The sequence below is a fragment of the Leptidea sinapis genome, chromosome 46 (assembly GCF_905404315.1).
Source record: "Leptidea sinapis chromosome 46, ilLepSina1.1, whole genome shotgun sequence".
NCBI lineage: Eukaryota > Metazoa > Arthropoda > Insecta > Lepidoptera > Pieridae > Leptidea > Leptidea sinapis.
In genome coordinates this window covers 758,172-774,534 of record NC_066310.1, presented here as the reverse complement: position 1 = coordinate 774,534, position 16,363 = coordinate 758,172, and the positions used below count along the sequence as shown (strand labels likewise).

Genomic DNA, 16,363 nt, shown 5'->3' with positions numbered 1-16,363 from the left:
GTGCTGCAAAAAATCTGCGGGGTGTCGGCACGAATTATTTATGCGACATTTAAATTGAACTAGCGATACTCGTTAAAGGTTGTCCAAGTTTACGATCCTACGGCGGATAAAAATGATGAGGAAACAGACGCCTTCTATGAGAATATAAGCAAGGCTTTGAATGAAAAACCAACTTATTATACCGTGGTCATTGGCGATTTTAATGCCAAACTTGGAGAAAATCTCGACGAGAAGATTATGTAGGAGGGTTCGCTCTTGAAGAGGAAATGACAGGGGGTATGCATTGGCAAACTTTCTGGAACAACATAAGCTGTATGCCATGAATACGTTTATCAAAAAACAGAAACAGCGTCTTAAGACCTGGCGAAGTCCAGATGGCAGGACAAAGAACCAGATCGACTACTTCCTTACGAACAAAAAACTCATCGTGCGAGACGTCGATGTCCTCGTACAAGTGGACGCGGGAAGTGATCACCGAATCGTCAGAGCTCGGGTTGCTATTATTCTATCTTTGGAAAAGAGGCGGCTGGTAAAGACTATCCGAATGGCAATGCGTTTTTAGTTGCTCAGGAAGAATACTACCAGAAACGACTAGAGGAACAAACGGCACAGGAGGACTGGAATATTAACGACATTAACAGTCAACTGGTGGACGCTTTAAAAGGTACAATTCTGGAAATGAAGCCTATCCACAAAACTAAGCCCAAGGTCGCAAAGAACATCACCGTACTTCCGGAGGAGCAAAAATTATTGCCACCAAATCAATCGGGTATCAACATCTTAAATAGAAAAATTAGGTATGCTATCAGGAAAGAACAGAGGCAGAGGAAGCACAGACTAATCCTTGACACGATAGAGAAAGACGGAGCCCCAAGGTATTCAGGAAGCAGCTCAAACGTGGTAACCACCAGATCCACAAACTTACTACTGGCGGAGGCAGACTAACATCAGATCGCAAGGAAATACTGGAAGTAGTAGAGTAATTCTACTCAAAATTGTATAGCTCTCAAAAAACTGGACAATATCCTGATAGGTCAAATAGAGATACACGAGCTGAACTGACAAGACACAAAACCGAAGATTTGCCCGAAATTTGCTTGTATGAGATCAAGCACGCTTTAAAAGGAATGAAGAAGGGAAAGGCGCCATAAGAGGACAAGGTCACGTACGAGCATCTGCGATTCGGTGGAAAACCAGTGTGAAAACAGATCCACATCTTATTCAACAAGGCTCTATTCGAGGGAGTAACTCCAGAAGCATGGAAAAATGCGGTGGTAATTCTACTGCACAATAAAGGACATGTTACTCAACCATGTCTACAAACTTTTCTCCAAAGTTATAACATTACGGCTTACCAACAGACTTAACTCGGCGCAACTAAATGAACAGGTAGGTTTCAGAAGTGGCTTCTCGACGGTTGACCACATCCACACCGTCCGACAACTTATTGAACGAACACAACCAGCCCTTAGCATTAGCCTTTATTGATTTCGAGAAAACGTTCGATACAGTTGAACACTGGGCTTTGATTCACGCTCTTGAGAGAAGTCAGGTCGACTATAGAGCGGCTGAAAAGGACTGGATGCGGAAAATTCAGGACCGCACAAAATGGTCTAAAATGGAATAGAACTTTACTCAGTATTGGGTAGATCAAGGTTGAAGAAGACTCTCGTCCGTGAACCTTACCGTTGGTGTGCGGCAGTCCGTTGTGCGCGGCGTGCGGTGCGAGCGGGGCGGCCGGCTGCGACGTGTGCGAGATGACGGACGTGGCCACGCCGTTGCTGCACGCCGCGCTGCACGCCTGCGGACAACCAGCCGACAACCAACCCTCACCAGGTGTCTCAAACGACCAGCACCCTGTTAAGGTGATCTAGAGGTCGGGACAGGCCCCGTGAGCTAACACTAAGCTACCAGACGTGAGAGTGGTAATTCGATTACATTCGTGTATAATCTATTTTTCCTTACTTGTGCTAAAGAGTAAACAAACCCGACCTTGATCGAAATTCACTCATTTTCGGACAATCACACATTTTACATTTGGTGTCATCATTTATATTTACAGGAGGACACCCGCTATGAAATACACTAATAGAAACTATTAATTACGGATTTAAATATTATTTTTGCTCTAATCGAAATATTAACAGAACCAACCACCATCACCATTTGACGTTTCGATACGCTACTTCGTCTTTGAATCAAATTATGTATCGGTATCCAAATATTTATTTTTCAAATTATAGTGTATATTGTAGAGTAAAGAATATTTTCAATTGCTTTTAATAAACATAATTATATGTATTATTTATTTGTTATTGTAATTAATATTATTTCGTATCGTACTGGACTGTTTCTTAAAGTAGAGCGAGGACGATCCTGATAAAAAGATTCCTTTACTGTTTTAGTTCCGAGCTTTAAAAATGAGTTTAAATTAAGTCTAACAAGAAATCATTTATAATTTTAATAAACTTTCACACAATTGACTATATTCTTAATAGACAAGTGACATCTTGACAGTTTTTTTTTATACCTGAAACCACAGAAAATCATTAGTCTCGTTGCAACATTTGATGTCGTATGTTACTGTTGAATTTCTAACGTTGTGGTTATTTCTCTGTTTGTTTTGTGATTTAAACCTAGTTATTCATTGATCTGAAGACTTTAAGCGACCCTTTAGCCTTTACCGAATTGACAGTGATTTTAGTACATGTTACAAACACCGAAGAAAGTTGATTATTTTTATAATGTTATTGCCACAAAATGGTATAAAAATCGTTTTAATTTACAATTTTATGAAAGCACATTTTAAATTCTATTGTACATTTATTTGTTACAATGAGGACTTAATATTAATACATATTATGTGTACTAAAATGAAACTTTTAATTTAATTTTTAATATTAATTTTCGACACATTACAGTCTTATCACCATTAGAAGAGAACAGAATTAATATGGGCAAAATTAAAATCACATGTTGGTAAAAATAAGTATAAAAATAGCTGAAGTCAACAAGCTAGTCGGAGAAGAGTTCAGAAAAAGTGGTACGGCATCTCAGATGTATTGTATCATTTCAAAACAGAAGAAGACTAAATATTGTAAATTGAAGGCACCCAGTGCACAGATACACCGACAACTAGTTTGTAATACATGATTCAGAAGATTGGATGAATTGAGTTTGTATCCGAGCAATAAACTTATTAAAGTAACTTTTCGTATTATTTCTATCCAACAGTTTTAGCTTACTGCTCAAAAACCATAAGTTCAGTAGTTGGATGGTCTCCCTCTCTACAAATTATCTCTGGTTCCATGTACGCCATATTTGTTTACTATACGTAAGATTATATAAGATATAATATTTTATGGGAAAGTGTGTTGCTTCTCCAAAAGTCTGTTCTGACTAACGGCCACCGTACCTGCGTGACCTCGGAGTCGGCTCCGTTCACCATCTCCACGAACTGGCGACACTTGAGCAGGAACAGCAGCTCAGGGTCCCGCTCCAACAGCGCGGGCCAGGCTCGCCGTGTGCTCTCTATCGCCTCACCGATCCGTCCACACATCACTAAGCTGGATATACCTGAAAATGTTACATACAGTCGTTACAATGAGAGGCACACGAGTGGTAATGTATATCACACTCACTAGTGGCTACCTGCTTAAAACGGCCGGGATTGGCCAAAAGAAAATGTCATATCTTCCACCACGATAACGCTAGGGCTAGACCATACACAACTATAGCGGCTCAGTATATTGGTTGAGAGGTGTTAATGCATATGTCATCCCTGAAGGTGCAACTTCAGACTTTTACCGGTTTCGTTCTCTCGCATTGTAAGTAAACTTTGAGTGAGTAAACTTCGCCTTAGTCTAAAGTTTTTACATATATATTATGCGAAGATACTTTTTTCCTCAACTAAGATACGATCACGCGCCTAACACGGCCCCGCTTCTTAGGCTGTCGCCGCGTGTGTCATAGGTTGATATGCGGGTTTTTTTGCATCCTACCTGTGGAGGCAGATGTGGTACTTTGTGAAATCAATTACCAACTGCGGCTTTCCCGAAACGATACGACTTAGGGACCTTCAAGAATAGAGTATACTCCCCTACCTTAAAGGCCGGCAACGCATCTCTTGACAACTGTTGTTGCGGATGTCCATGGGCGGTTCCCGCACCTTTCCCCATCCCGTGAGCCTCTTACCCGTTTGCCCCTTCTTATAAAAAAAAAATCTTTTTCTTTCAAAACAGGACGTAAATTTAATTCCAAAAATTGAATGCGCTATTTCTAAATCATATAGTCTAGCTTCCGCCTAATGTGATAAAGAATATTGAGAGCTACCTATTCGTTTAAATTTTCTGAGAGCGAGGGTTTAAATTCTTGATAATGTTATGTATGTACATAGGCACATAAGTGAATTTGCTAGATAATGTTAACACCAGGAACAGACATAAACTTATAATGCCAACTACTTAGCTAAGTAGAGTTAGTAAGCCTTTTTTGCTTTAATGAATATGTTCAAAACAAAAGTATTAAGATATTCAAATTAATTGTTAAAACTCGTTTGTGTGGTAAGGTAACCTTAATGTAAATTTCTCAAGCTATCACACTCACGCTGTCTATTCTTAATAGAGGCGATGTCTTCGTCGATGGTCTGTCCGGTGGCGCGCGAGAACGCCTGCGCAGTGCTGCAGTAGCCGTGGTGCACCAGGTACGTCGATACCATCCTGCGTATAGTACACACTCACTTTGTAGTTGTGACTTGTGGAGTCCTTTACGTATGTTACGGAACTTGATAAGTGTTATGCTTTATTTAGGTGCTACATTCAATTATGCATTATCTCGTCTCTCTGGCGGCGGAATCTCGTCCGTGGTCCCTCGTGTTCCGGGACACCTACCGCACCATGGGCTCCCACCTGTGTAACACCTGCTGCCATTGCCCCTGTCCCTCCGGCAGCGGGAACTCGTCGATGGTGACCCTGGTCCGGGCGCGCAGCTCTCGCAGCATATCCTCAATGTCGAATACGAAGGGCTGATCGCCGAAGTTCGCGTCGACAACCTCGCCGGGAGTCTGCAGGCCCACTGTCGGGTAGAGATTGGGCTGTGAATCAAAAGTACATGCAGCGCTGTCAATGATATTTTATTTACTCCCCATCGAACTGAACTTCGATATAATCTTGTTGATGGGGTTACTTTGAAACAGATACTATGTACGTCATGTGGTCAAATACAAATAACAGTCACGTGGGTCCATTCATACTTCCAAATTGTCAATGTTGTGATCAATGCGATGTGTTGCGAGCTGCATCACAAGCGGCGACTCACCGGCAGTCCTCTGAACGCGATACCGAGATGATGTCCGTTCTTGGTGTAGAAGCAGGTGTTGTCGACGAGGTTGACACCGCAGCCGATGACGTCACCCGTGGTGAAGGTGGGTCCGTAGGGCTGGCCGGTGCCCGACGAGCAGAACGAGTGCCCGTCGTCGCCATGGTAGCCGTACGAGTGCTTGTCCCATCCTGCGGCCGTGACCACACAAACACATTATATATAGCACTGCCACGTCCTCTTGCTACGCAAACAATATTTCAATTGATTCTTAAATAAAACTGATCACGTCAATATTCATTTTCACCATTCACCATTTTAACCAAACGTAAGTAGGTAGTCAGACATTGTAAGTGAATGGGGGGACATAAATAGTCATACTTCCAGAAAGCAGTATTGAAGAGTTACCATAAGTTGTTCTGTCCTCCTTATCCCATCAAAAAAAGAGCAATGGCAGCTTTTCAGGTCGGTGCACAAAAATTGTTAAAAGTAACCATGTCAGTCTCTGGATACGTCACCTCCAGGATATTTATTCCATATTATTTATACGGGGAAAAATATATTTGGTGTCCGCACTATGTAACAACAGCTAGAGCTTATTCCTTGTCAAAAATACCTTTGCTAGCTTCAATATAGCTTTCATAAAATGAAGAGAGAAATGGGTAGAAAATGTTTAAAGTTATTCAGTTTTCGGTCCACAAAATGATAACATATTTAGTTTAAACAAACAAAAAACCAACAATATATCACAAGCATGCCACTATTATAACATTCTGTTTTATAAAACTCACAATTCAATCAAGACCTGTGCCTATTAACCTGATCAATTTTACTTTATTATACAGTCATATTTTAACAGAACATGAAATACCTTATTCATAATAGTCTGCTAATTTAAAGCATTGCTAATTCTCACTCTGTCTTCTTCTATTGACCTAAGTCAGAATGAGGAAAAACACTCCATAGCGGCTGTTTAAAGTTAACGGACCATTTTGAATAAGGGGGTTAGACTCTAGCGGCCTTACAAATAAACTTGGTATACAGTTATAATTGATAAAATGAAATGCAAAGAAAATGCAAAATGTTTAAATTATCGCTGTCAATACAAATGATAATTCTGAAGTTTTCCTAATGACAAGCTGCCTTGCAAATAAACGCGGGAAACATTGTACGTCCGAACAAATCATTCGTAAGCAAAATGTCTATTTGTAAACATTTTAAATATGCTTGGTTTATGCTTAGTTATAACTTTATGCCAATTTTATTTGTAAGGCCGTAGAAGTTCGCAGAGTTGATAGTAGAAAGGTGCGAGGTACCCGGCAGGCGGTTCATGTTGACACCGTGCGCCGACAGTCCGATGCCCATGTATCCATCGCGGCCCTTCGACACGATCCTCACTTCAAAATAGTAGAGCCCGCAGGCCGCGGGGATGGGGTGCGTGGCTCGTACACTGGCCGCGTCCTTGTGAGTCTTGCCATGTCCTGCGACAATGTATAAAATGAAAGCAAACACATCTTCACTAACGCAATTTCAGGCGACTGTACTATACCATAGGTTTGCACATATTATGCATTTAGTTAGTGAGCGACTGCTATTGCCGCGGTGCATTGTTATTTAACCATAATCCGGCTCGAAAGACAAGAGACTTGATCCTGCAGTCAAACTGTCCAAACAGTTTTGCAGGACATGTTAATTTAAGATTCTTTCTGTAAATGAATTATAGTATAAATAAATAAATAACAGATTTATTAATAACGTGGAGAATTATTTTAACAAATCTGTAGTCTAGCTGTTATGCTGTAAGTGCGAACCTATGGATATACATCAACAATAATTATCATTTATAAATAAATTGGACAAATTCAATCCCATTCTGTATGTGCAATGCTTGAAGTAGTTATTTATAAAATAGAAATAAATGTACAATGGCAAGAGCGTCGCGCTCATAATAGACTATAAAATTTTAAAGAAATATGTATGTAGTAGAGAATAATGTAACAAAGCTTGAATGCATACAAGCGGGAACAATTCAGATTCACGATACAGCAAATATTCACAAGCCATCTTGATACTACCATTATCTTTGTATTAAATGAAAGCATGCACAACGCGATACACTTTTTTACATTTTAACCGACTTCAAAAAGGAGGAGGTTATCAATTCGATCAGTATTTTATTTTTTACGTATGTAACCGATTTCTCTGAGATTTATGATCCGATTTACGTAATTCTTCTTTTGATTGATGCGAAATAGATTTATTCCCATTTGGTCCCATAAAAATTTTAGATAGTTTGGCCCAGTAGTTTTCATTTTATGAACATTTATATGAAAACTTTCGTCTACTTGGATGACATTATTTGTTTTCTGTGTACGGTTTTTTTTTGGAGTTTTCATTCAGGTTAATTATATATTATTATTATTATTATTAAACCAACAAGATGTAATGTTTCTACATTATTTATTGTCAGGCAATACAAACTGTTCTGAATTATTAAGTGTCCTATCGTTTAATGTACCACAATATAGAACACGTCATATGAAACTCCTGGTTGCACCACGTACCAAAACGAACTATTATAAAAACTCGATTATTTGCAGGATTCAAAATAATTACAATAATAACTATGATATTCTAGATATCTTCATGTTAGAAAAGGATAAATTGAAGCGTGAAATTATTAATTTACACCAGTCTAAAGCAGTGCCTTACTCATTTGATTAAAATATATACATATTGTTATCTACTAACCACACACAAACATACACACAGTAAATAAGAAACACAAGAGGTAGTTGTTCTGTTATATATCTTGTTGTAAAACTATTGTAAAATAATATTGTCAATATGAGTAATCTATAATGGCCTTAAGAATTATGTTATATATTATTGTCTATTAACGTTTACTGTAACGCTGTTGATTACCAATAAATAAATAAATAAATTATTAACTGACACTAAATTAAAAAAATAAAAAAAACTACGTTTAAACAAACCGACTTCTAAAACTGAAAAGTATCAAATAACTAAAATTTTAATTTAATACACCTCTTATGCAAACCTTTACCTTTAATATTAATAAAATACTATTATTTGTATGTGCTACATATTGATAGCTTTAAAGTCGGTGCCAAGCCAAATGTAATAAAGGTAAATTTATATAAATAATATATAAAATATAAACCTACACTCGCCACGCGTGACTTTGAGCGGGTAAGCTTCGGCTAAAACAAAACAACCCAAGCGGACAGAAACGCATGGCCAGACAACCTAAATAATTACAGTAAGTAAGCTGTTTATAATATTAAGTTTTATTTTGTTTAGGGCTTGGCACTGACTTAAACATAACCTAAAACCTATCAATAGGTAGCACATATAAATAATAGTATTTTATTAATATTAAAGGTAAAGATTTGCACAAGAGGTATATTAATTTTTTTTTATAAATACAAGTCTCTTTGGATCGATAAATCGATGATGCTGATAACAAAAATAACATCGGAATAGATATTACAATTATATTTATTCAGAGTACTACACTGTTTAACATTTTTAGTATACATACAAAAGTAGGGCTCTCAAAGCGATGCTAGAAAGAGTTTTCTAATATAGGAAAGCGGTCGTTAGTGAACGATTTAGAAATATTACTCTGCATTCAGTGAATATGTACACATACAAAATATATTTGGTTACAAACTACGATTTGTTCTTATCATAATTTTACCACAATTTCGACTGTTTGTTATTAATAATCTGAACACAAACATTGTACACTCATGAGAAACAGTTACGACGTTCGCGGAAAAGCATATTGATGGGTGACACTGGTTTATTTATTGATCTGACGTATTATATAATGGAACCTTTAATAATATTATTTACTTATTAGTATATCTTGTATAGCAAACGATTGTACCTGTTAAATATACTTTTAACGCCCATTGTTGCCTACAAAGTTGAATAATTACAACTATAACTGACGTCGTATTATTGTTTCATTTAAACATCAAGCAGTTATACATATTATATGAGGTCAACAAACCCAATGTTGTTTTCAAATCGACTAGTAGGTATTTAAAAACAATGCATCAGCCATTATGCCTGATGCTAGCGCACAATCGCGAAACCATTACACGAAAACACTCACATAACATATACTAATTTAAAGAATTTGTTGCAACTATTAGAATATGCTCATTTTGACGTTATTTGAAGTTCAGCCAATTTAGCAGGTCCATATAAACAAGTCTGCCATGTGAATGACCTCGCGCGGCCGAACATCGTAGAAAGAACTCGACTCGAGATGAGTAACGAAAATGATAGATAAGTTAAACCAGGCATTATTGCTAAGGAAATAGAGCGCTATATAGGCAAGTGCGCGCACGGCGATGTTGGTAAACAGTATCAACGTATCAAGGTCGGCCGTTGTAAAAAACTGCGTAATCCAACTGCGTATAACGCTAACAGCGACACTGTTCACGACGAGCTCCGCCGTCCGCGCACTGTGGCATGGCGGAACAGTTGCTAGGCGCACGATACACACTTTCACATTTTTAGATACGCGTTACAAACAAACATGAGTACCTATCATGTACACGATACTCAAATAAATCAGAAAAGTTCCGGTGGAAGTAGTAAACTAGACCATTATCTGAAACAAGATTTTAGGATATTTCTAACCTCTTTTGTGCTTTAACAGTTTTATAATTAATATCTGGTAACAGTTATCAAACTATATCATTTTCTCAAAATGTACATTTAAGGTTTGCATTTGAAATGACAAAGTTTACCATTTCCTTTTTAATTTTCTAAGCCGAACAATACTGAACCACAGCATCTAGTGCTCCCTCACCTTCGAATCTCTACATTTCTAGATAATCCTTTAACATTGGAAGTACTTAGGAACCACTAAGGCACCACAGACTATAATCTGGTTGTCTTTTTCTTGCTAATTTCGTTACATTCGTGGTCTAGACATTCTGTCACTTGTTCACTAATCACTATCCCACCATAAACCTCATGATCTTTCCGGCTTTCCTTTCGTCATTGTGAAGCCACGCCAAGTCATTCATAAAAATAAAACAAGCTAAGTATCTGTCAGGGTATTGTTGCAACAGATTTACAGAAGCTAGATACATTATATCATGAACCTGAATTATCATCCCCAAGCATGTAAATCATTATGCACATGTTTTTCATTTACAGAACGTCTCAAGACGCAACGATTTGCAAAAAAGATGTCAACTTTATTAAATAATCTATTGACTATTTGGCTCGTGGGTAGGGCGCGCCATATGATGACATAATATTATATAAACACATCCTTATATTCTAATCTATAATGCAGCCGACACAACCAGCATTATCTTTTTTGGTTAGGAAGTATGTCACTTATTCTCACTTTTTATTGTACATTATTCAAACTTCTTTAGTCTATTATATTATGTTTTTTATTTGTTAGATAGAACAACAAAATAAATGTGAACTACAATTATACACAATCCAATTGGCATCCAATCGCATAAGACATATAACACTAATATAAAAAGCAAAAATATTTTTCTATCCCAACATAACATCCAATTAAGTTACATAGCCCTGACTAATTGTTAATATTTAAAAATATGTGATTATTTACGAGTAAAAATACCATTGTTCGAATTTCAAAAATCATATCAGCAAAATTTTTTGTATGATCGATGTGTCTGGAACATTTTCGTGCGATGATTCTTTTTTTTCTTTGATTTCAAATGTGGCCTTAAACCAGACGAGACATTTAATCTACTTCAAAAGGCGATTATGGATGAAGCATGACCATCTAAAGCAACCATTCAGCGTTGGCATAACAAATTTAAGCGTGGTCGTCTTTCGTGGGGGGAAGTAAGAAATAGTCGTCCTTCGACGGCTGTTACCAAGGAAAATGTGCTAGCAGTGACAAACCAGAAGTTTTCAATTAGCAAATCTGTGTATCACAGGAATGACTTTTTTGCCCTGTGCTGCCCCGGGGCGTAAAAAGAATAGGGTAGTCCCAGGTCCAAGGGTGTCGTAAGAGGCGACTACGGGCTTTTTGAAAGTGGGAGAGTCACGCTGCTGTCTTATGACGTCAGACGACCCCCCCCCCAACAAAATATGAGAGCGGTATTTAAAGAGAAATTACCCCAGGAGGGTACCGGCTCTTGTAGAGCCGGAGAATCCCTCCCCGAGCATTCGCGCTCGGGCTGCCCCTCGTATTCTGGGGAGGGCACAGTACCGCGTATGTCACAGGACAAACAGGGCAGCAACACCACGGCACCCCGCTCCACGCTTAATATGGACTTTTGTAACATCCCGGGAATTCACTCCGACTTAAACGCCGTCCACCACCACCTTGAGACGGCGCAGCCGGCCTTGTGTTTCCTTACGGAGACGCAGATATCTCGACCTAGCGATACGTCATATTTAACGTACCCCGGGTACAAAATTGAGCATAATTTAATGCCTCATGCCGGGGTATGTGTGAACATTAGGGAGGATATCTGCTGTCGCCGTCTCGGCAATTTTGAGGGTAGGGGCCTGTCTACTCTCTGGCTCCGCGTAGTTTTAGAGGACCGCGTCCGCATCTATGCGTGTGTCTACAGGTCCCATAGTAGTAACGCAGAAACGGATCACCTCATGGGCTGCGTTGAAGCGGCGTTTGATGACGTGCTTGCTCAGATCCCCTCCGCTGAAATCGTAGTCTTGGGTGATTTCAACGGGCACAATGCCGAATGGCTTGGATCACGTACCACAGACTACGCAGGGCGATCTGTGCATAATTTTGCATTGGCGTATGGTCTGTCCCAATTGGTTGAGTTGCCGACGCGGCTCCCGGATGTGGATAGCCACATGCCGTCCTTATTAGATCTTCTGCTGACTGCACATCCCGATGGTTACCAGGTCTCTGTCGACGCCCCTCTCGGAACGTCCGACCATTGCCTGGTCAGGAGTGTAGTGCCTATCCGACGCCAACGTCGCAGACCACCAACGACCCGCCGCGTTTGGCACTACAAGTCAGCAGATTGGGATAGGATGCGTTCCTTTTTTGCATCCTACCCTTGGGGCAGGGTTTGTTTCCCTTCGGATGATCCTAGTGCCTGCGCCGTTGCAGTAACCGATGTGATACTGCAGGGCATGGATATTTTTATACCAAGCTCTGTAGTACCGATCGGTGGCAGATCACAGCCCTGGTTCGATGCGTCAGTTAAAGCAGCATCTGACTGCAAAAAACAGGCGTATCAAACTTGGGTTGCGGCGCTGGGCTCAAAGGATCCGAACTGCAAAGTTCTGAAGAGGAAATATAACCGTGCCTCCAGATTTTTAAGCGGTAAATCGCCCGTGCGAAATCGAAGCACGTCGTCAAAATTGGCGAGCAGCTTTCCAGTTACCCGACCGGAACACGCAAGTTCTGGTCGTTGTCGAAAGCTGCTCTTGGTAACTTCAACCAGCCGTCTGGCCCATACGGCAAAAGAGAAAGCCGATCTCCTGTGTACTCTTTTTGCCTCCAACTCGACTCTTGACGACAACGGAAAAACACCGCCGACCATCCCGCGCTGTCAAAGCTCCATGCCTGAAGTACAGTTCCGACAGAAAACTGTTAGGCGAGCTCTGTTTTCGTTGGACGTCAGGAAGTCGAGCGGACCGGATGGCATTTCTCCAATCGTGCTTAGAACGTGTGCCCCTGAGTTGACGCCGGTGCTAACGCGTCTATTCCGGCACTCTTATTCAAAAGGCGTAGTCCCTGATTCATGGAAGTCAGCCCTTGTCCATCCGATCCCAAAAAAAGGAGACAGTTCGGATCCGGCAAACTACAGGCCTATTGCTATTACCTCCCTACTCTCCAAAATCATGGAGAGCATAATTAACCGCCAGCTCTTGGTATACCTTGAGGGTCACCAGTTGATCAACGACCGGCAGTACGGCTTTCGCCATGGTCGGTGGACTGGCGATCTTCTGGTATACCTAACACATAGATGGGCGGCGGCTATTGAAAGCAAGGGGGAAGGCCTGGCAGTTGGTCTGGATATAGCGAAGGCCTTTGATCGTGTATGGCACAAGGCGCTCCTCGCAAAACTTCCATCACTTGGGCTTCCCGAGAGGTTATGCAAGTGGACCTCCAGCTTCCTCACTGGGCGCAGCATACAGGTCGTTATCGACGGTTATTTCTCGAATCCCAAGCCCGTGAACGCTGGAGTGCCCCAAGGCTGTGTGCTATCTCCCACGCTGTTTCTTCTGCATATCAATGATATGATGGACACCGCCAACATGCATTGCTATGCAGACGACAGCACTGGTGATGCCGTATACACGGGCCATGCAGGTCTCGCTCGGGAAAACGTCGACCAGTGCCGGGAGAAACTTGTGTCTTCTATCGAGTCCTCTCTCGAGAAGGTCGCGGAATGGGTTAAGTTGAACCTTGTCCAATTTAACCCCCAGAAGACTCAAGTTTGCGCGTTTACCTAGCCTCGCCTAGTATCGGAATACTGGGTCTCGAAATCTCGAGCAATTGCCAATTCCGTGACCATCTGGAGGGCAAAGCCAAACTGGCTTCAAAGAAACTGGGCGTCATAAATAGAGCACGGCAATACTTCAAGCCGGCCCACATTCTAGCGCTCTACAAAGCGCAGGTCCGGCCTCACATGGAGTATTGCTGTCATCTCTGGTCTGGCGCACCCCAGTATCAGCTCGATCCATTTGACCGCGTGTAACGCAGAGCAGCTCGAATTGTCGGGGACCCAGTACTCTGTGAACGGCTGGATCACTTGCCGTTGCGTAGAGACGTCGCTTCATTGTGTGTCTTCTACCGCATTTATCACGGGGAGTGTTCCGAAGAGCTGTTCAACCTGATTCCTGCCGCCGAATTTCACCTTCGCACGACACGCCACAAGTTACAATATGACTCAATTTTGAATCATATTTGAGTCAACGACAGCAAATTGTCCAGATAGATAATCACCAACGTAAGCCTTTATCGCCTTTATACGGGGTGCCTCAGGGCTCAATCTTAGGACCCCTTTCATACTTAATTTATGTCAACAACATTCATGAAATAGGTTTGCATAGACAGAGGACACTTGCCTTTTTTTTCTTTGATACATCAATCAATAAACTTGTTTCTTGTTTTTTTTTATGGAATAAGAGGACAAACGAGCGTACAGGTCACCTGTTGTTAAGTGATCACCGCCGCCCACAATCTCTTGCAACACCAGAGGAATCACAGGTGCGTTGCCGGCCTTTAAGGAAGGTGTACGCGCTTTTTTTGAAGGTACCTATGTCGTATCGTCTCGGAAACACCGCACAAGGAAGCTCATTCCACAGCTTTGTAGTACGTGGAAGAAAGCTCCTTGAAAAACGCACTGTAGAGGAGCGCCACACATCTAGATGGTGAGGATGATATCCTAAAGTGGAATGCGGCGGCAGGAATCAGGTTAAATAGCTCTTCGGAACACTCCCCGTGATAAATGCGGTAGAAGACACACAATGAAGCGACTTCTCTACGCAACGCCAAGTGATCCAGCCGTTCACAGAGCACTGGGTCCCCGACAATTCGAGCTGCTCTACGTTGCACGCGGTCAAATGTTTTCACTACTTTCAAAGTAACCATCTAACTAGAAACATAATATCTAAAACCTCTTCATGCATTATCTTTAAAGCAATAAAGCATGAAGAGCAAATCCAAACTATTCCTCTTTTCACACAATTACGAATCAATAATTTACAAATCGAACAAAAACATGAACAAAAATATCTAGGCCTAAAGTTGGAACAAAATTATCATCTCCAATTGGTGTGTTACGAAACATTGTCAGATCCATTCCACGCCGTGTCCGATTTACAATAATTTACAACTCACTAGTAAAAACAAACAGTAGAGTTATGGGGATGTACTGCAAAGTCGAAATAAGGTAAACTACAGACAACACAAAATAGAGTAGTAAAGTTATTGTTTCATAATCCCTACTTAACTTTTAGATTTAACCAGAATAGTGACTCGAAGAGCCAGTCATATTGAGCTGCAAATAGTTACAAAGTAATTACGGAAAACAGGTAATACACGTTTGAGGGAGCTCAGATATATAAAAACCCAAAATAAGAAATGCCAAAACATAGACTTCTTATAAGGCGAGTCTTCAAAGGTATATTTCAATAACATAGGTGATATTGAAACATGCCTTTAATTATTAATATGTTCATTTCTCATGGAAGTGACAAAAGCTCTTAACTCTAACAAGCTTTGACATTATATTTATTTTTTTTACACAAAGCAGAGGAATATTTCGAAATTTATTTGACCCAAACTGTCATTTTCACCAAAAATATACTGAAATCGTCGACGAGTTGTATCTCTCCCGTTCGTACGTTTTCGGAACGTCGAGATAGCACTGTGATCACAAAATACTTACGACGCGACTCAAAAACTGTTCAATACGTGTATTACGTACCTTACAAATTTGTGTGAAAAAACACTCAGATAAATTTAACTGTTATTCCTATAACAATTAAATCCTAGATCCTTCTAGCGTCAAGAATGCACCCCTTAATAGTTTGTCTGAAATATCTTTTATGTACAGATATAATTAAGTGACAGTCATATTATTATGTATATAGAAACAATCACCCACGTGACGTGGTCAGGTTTTCACCGTACCGCGCCCCCGCACCGCGCCCGATCTGGTCCCTGGCCGCCCTCGACGACCCACGACAGACCGCGCCGCTCATTACTCACGGACATAGGTTTCATCACACAGAAGTGACTGAAGTTGTCAAATATACACACAGTTGTAGATACCAATAGGTAGCGTTCTGTCCAACTTGAACTAATGAGAACGATAAAGGAGTCGCATAGTGACTAGCAGATCAATATTTCCCTTATACGAAACCGTCAACGTTACGATACAAATATCCTCGCAGGTAGTGCATCATGTTATTGCAAAGCTTATCTTATTTAGTAAATAAACGGAATCATACGAGCGTAGGATTACAATCACCTAATAGAGTCGTAGCCAAAACTAGCACCTATTCCAATATCGTT

The 16,363-nt window shown here is 40.5% G+C and overlaps 1 protein-coding gene across 3 annotated transcripts in view; it reads right to left on the bottom strand.

Annotated features, from left to right (window-relative positions):
* Positions 1-16,363, bottom strand: part of LOC126977946 (ran-binding protein 10) — a 58,146-nt gene that overhangs the window by 14,715 nt on the left and 27,068 nt on the right. For all 3 annotated transcript variants that reach the window (XM_050826649.1, XM_050826651.1, XM_050826650.1), the window contains 6 exons: positions 6,633-6,797; positions 5,317-5,507; positions 4,908-5,092; positions 4,606-4,718; positions 3,416-3,576; positions 1,687-1,801 (listed from right to left, as the gene is read on the bottom strand). In XM_050826649.1, coding sequence (XP_050682606.1) covers positions 1,687-1,801; positions 3,416-3,576; positions 4,606-4,718; positions 4,908-5,092; positions 5,317-5,507; positions 6,633-6,797 — 930 coding nt within the window. The remainder of the gene's footprint in view (positions 1-1,686; positions 1,802-3,415; positions 3,577-4,605; positions 4,719-4,907; positions 5,093-5,316; positions 5,508-6,632; positions 6,798-16,363) is intronic.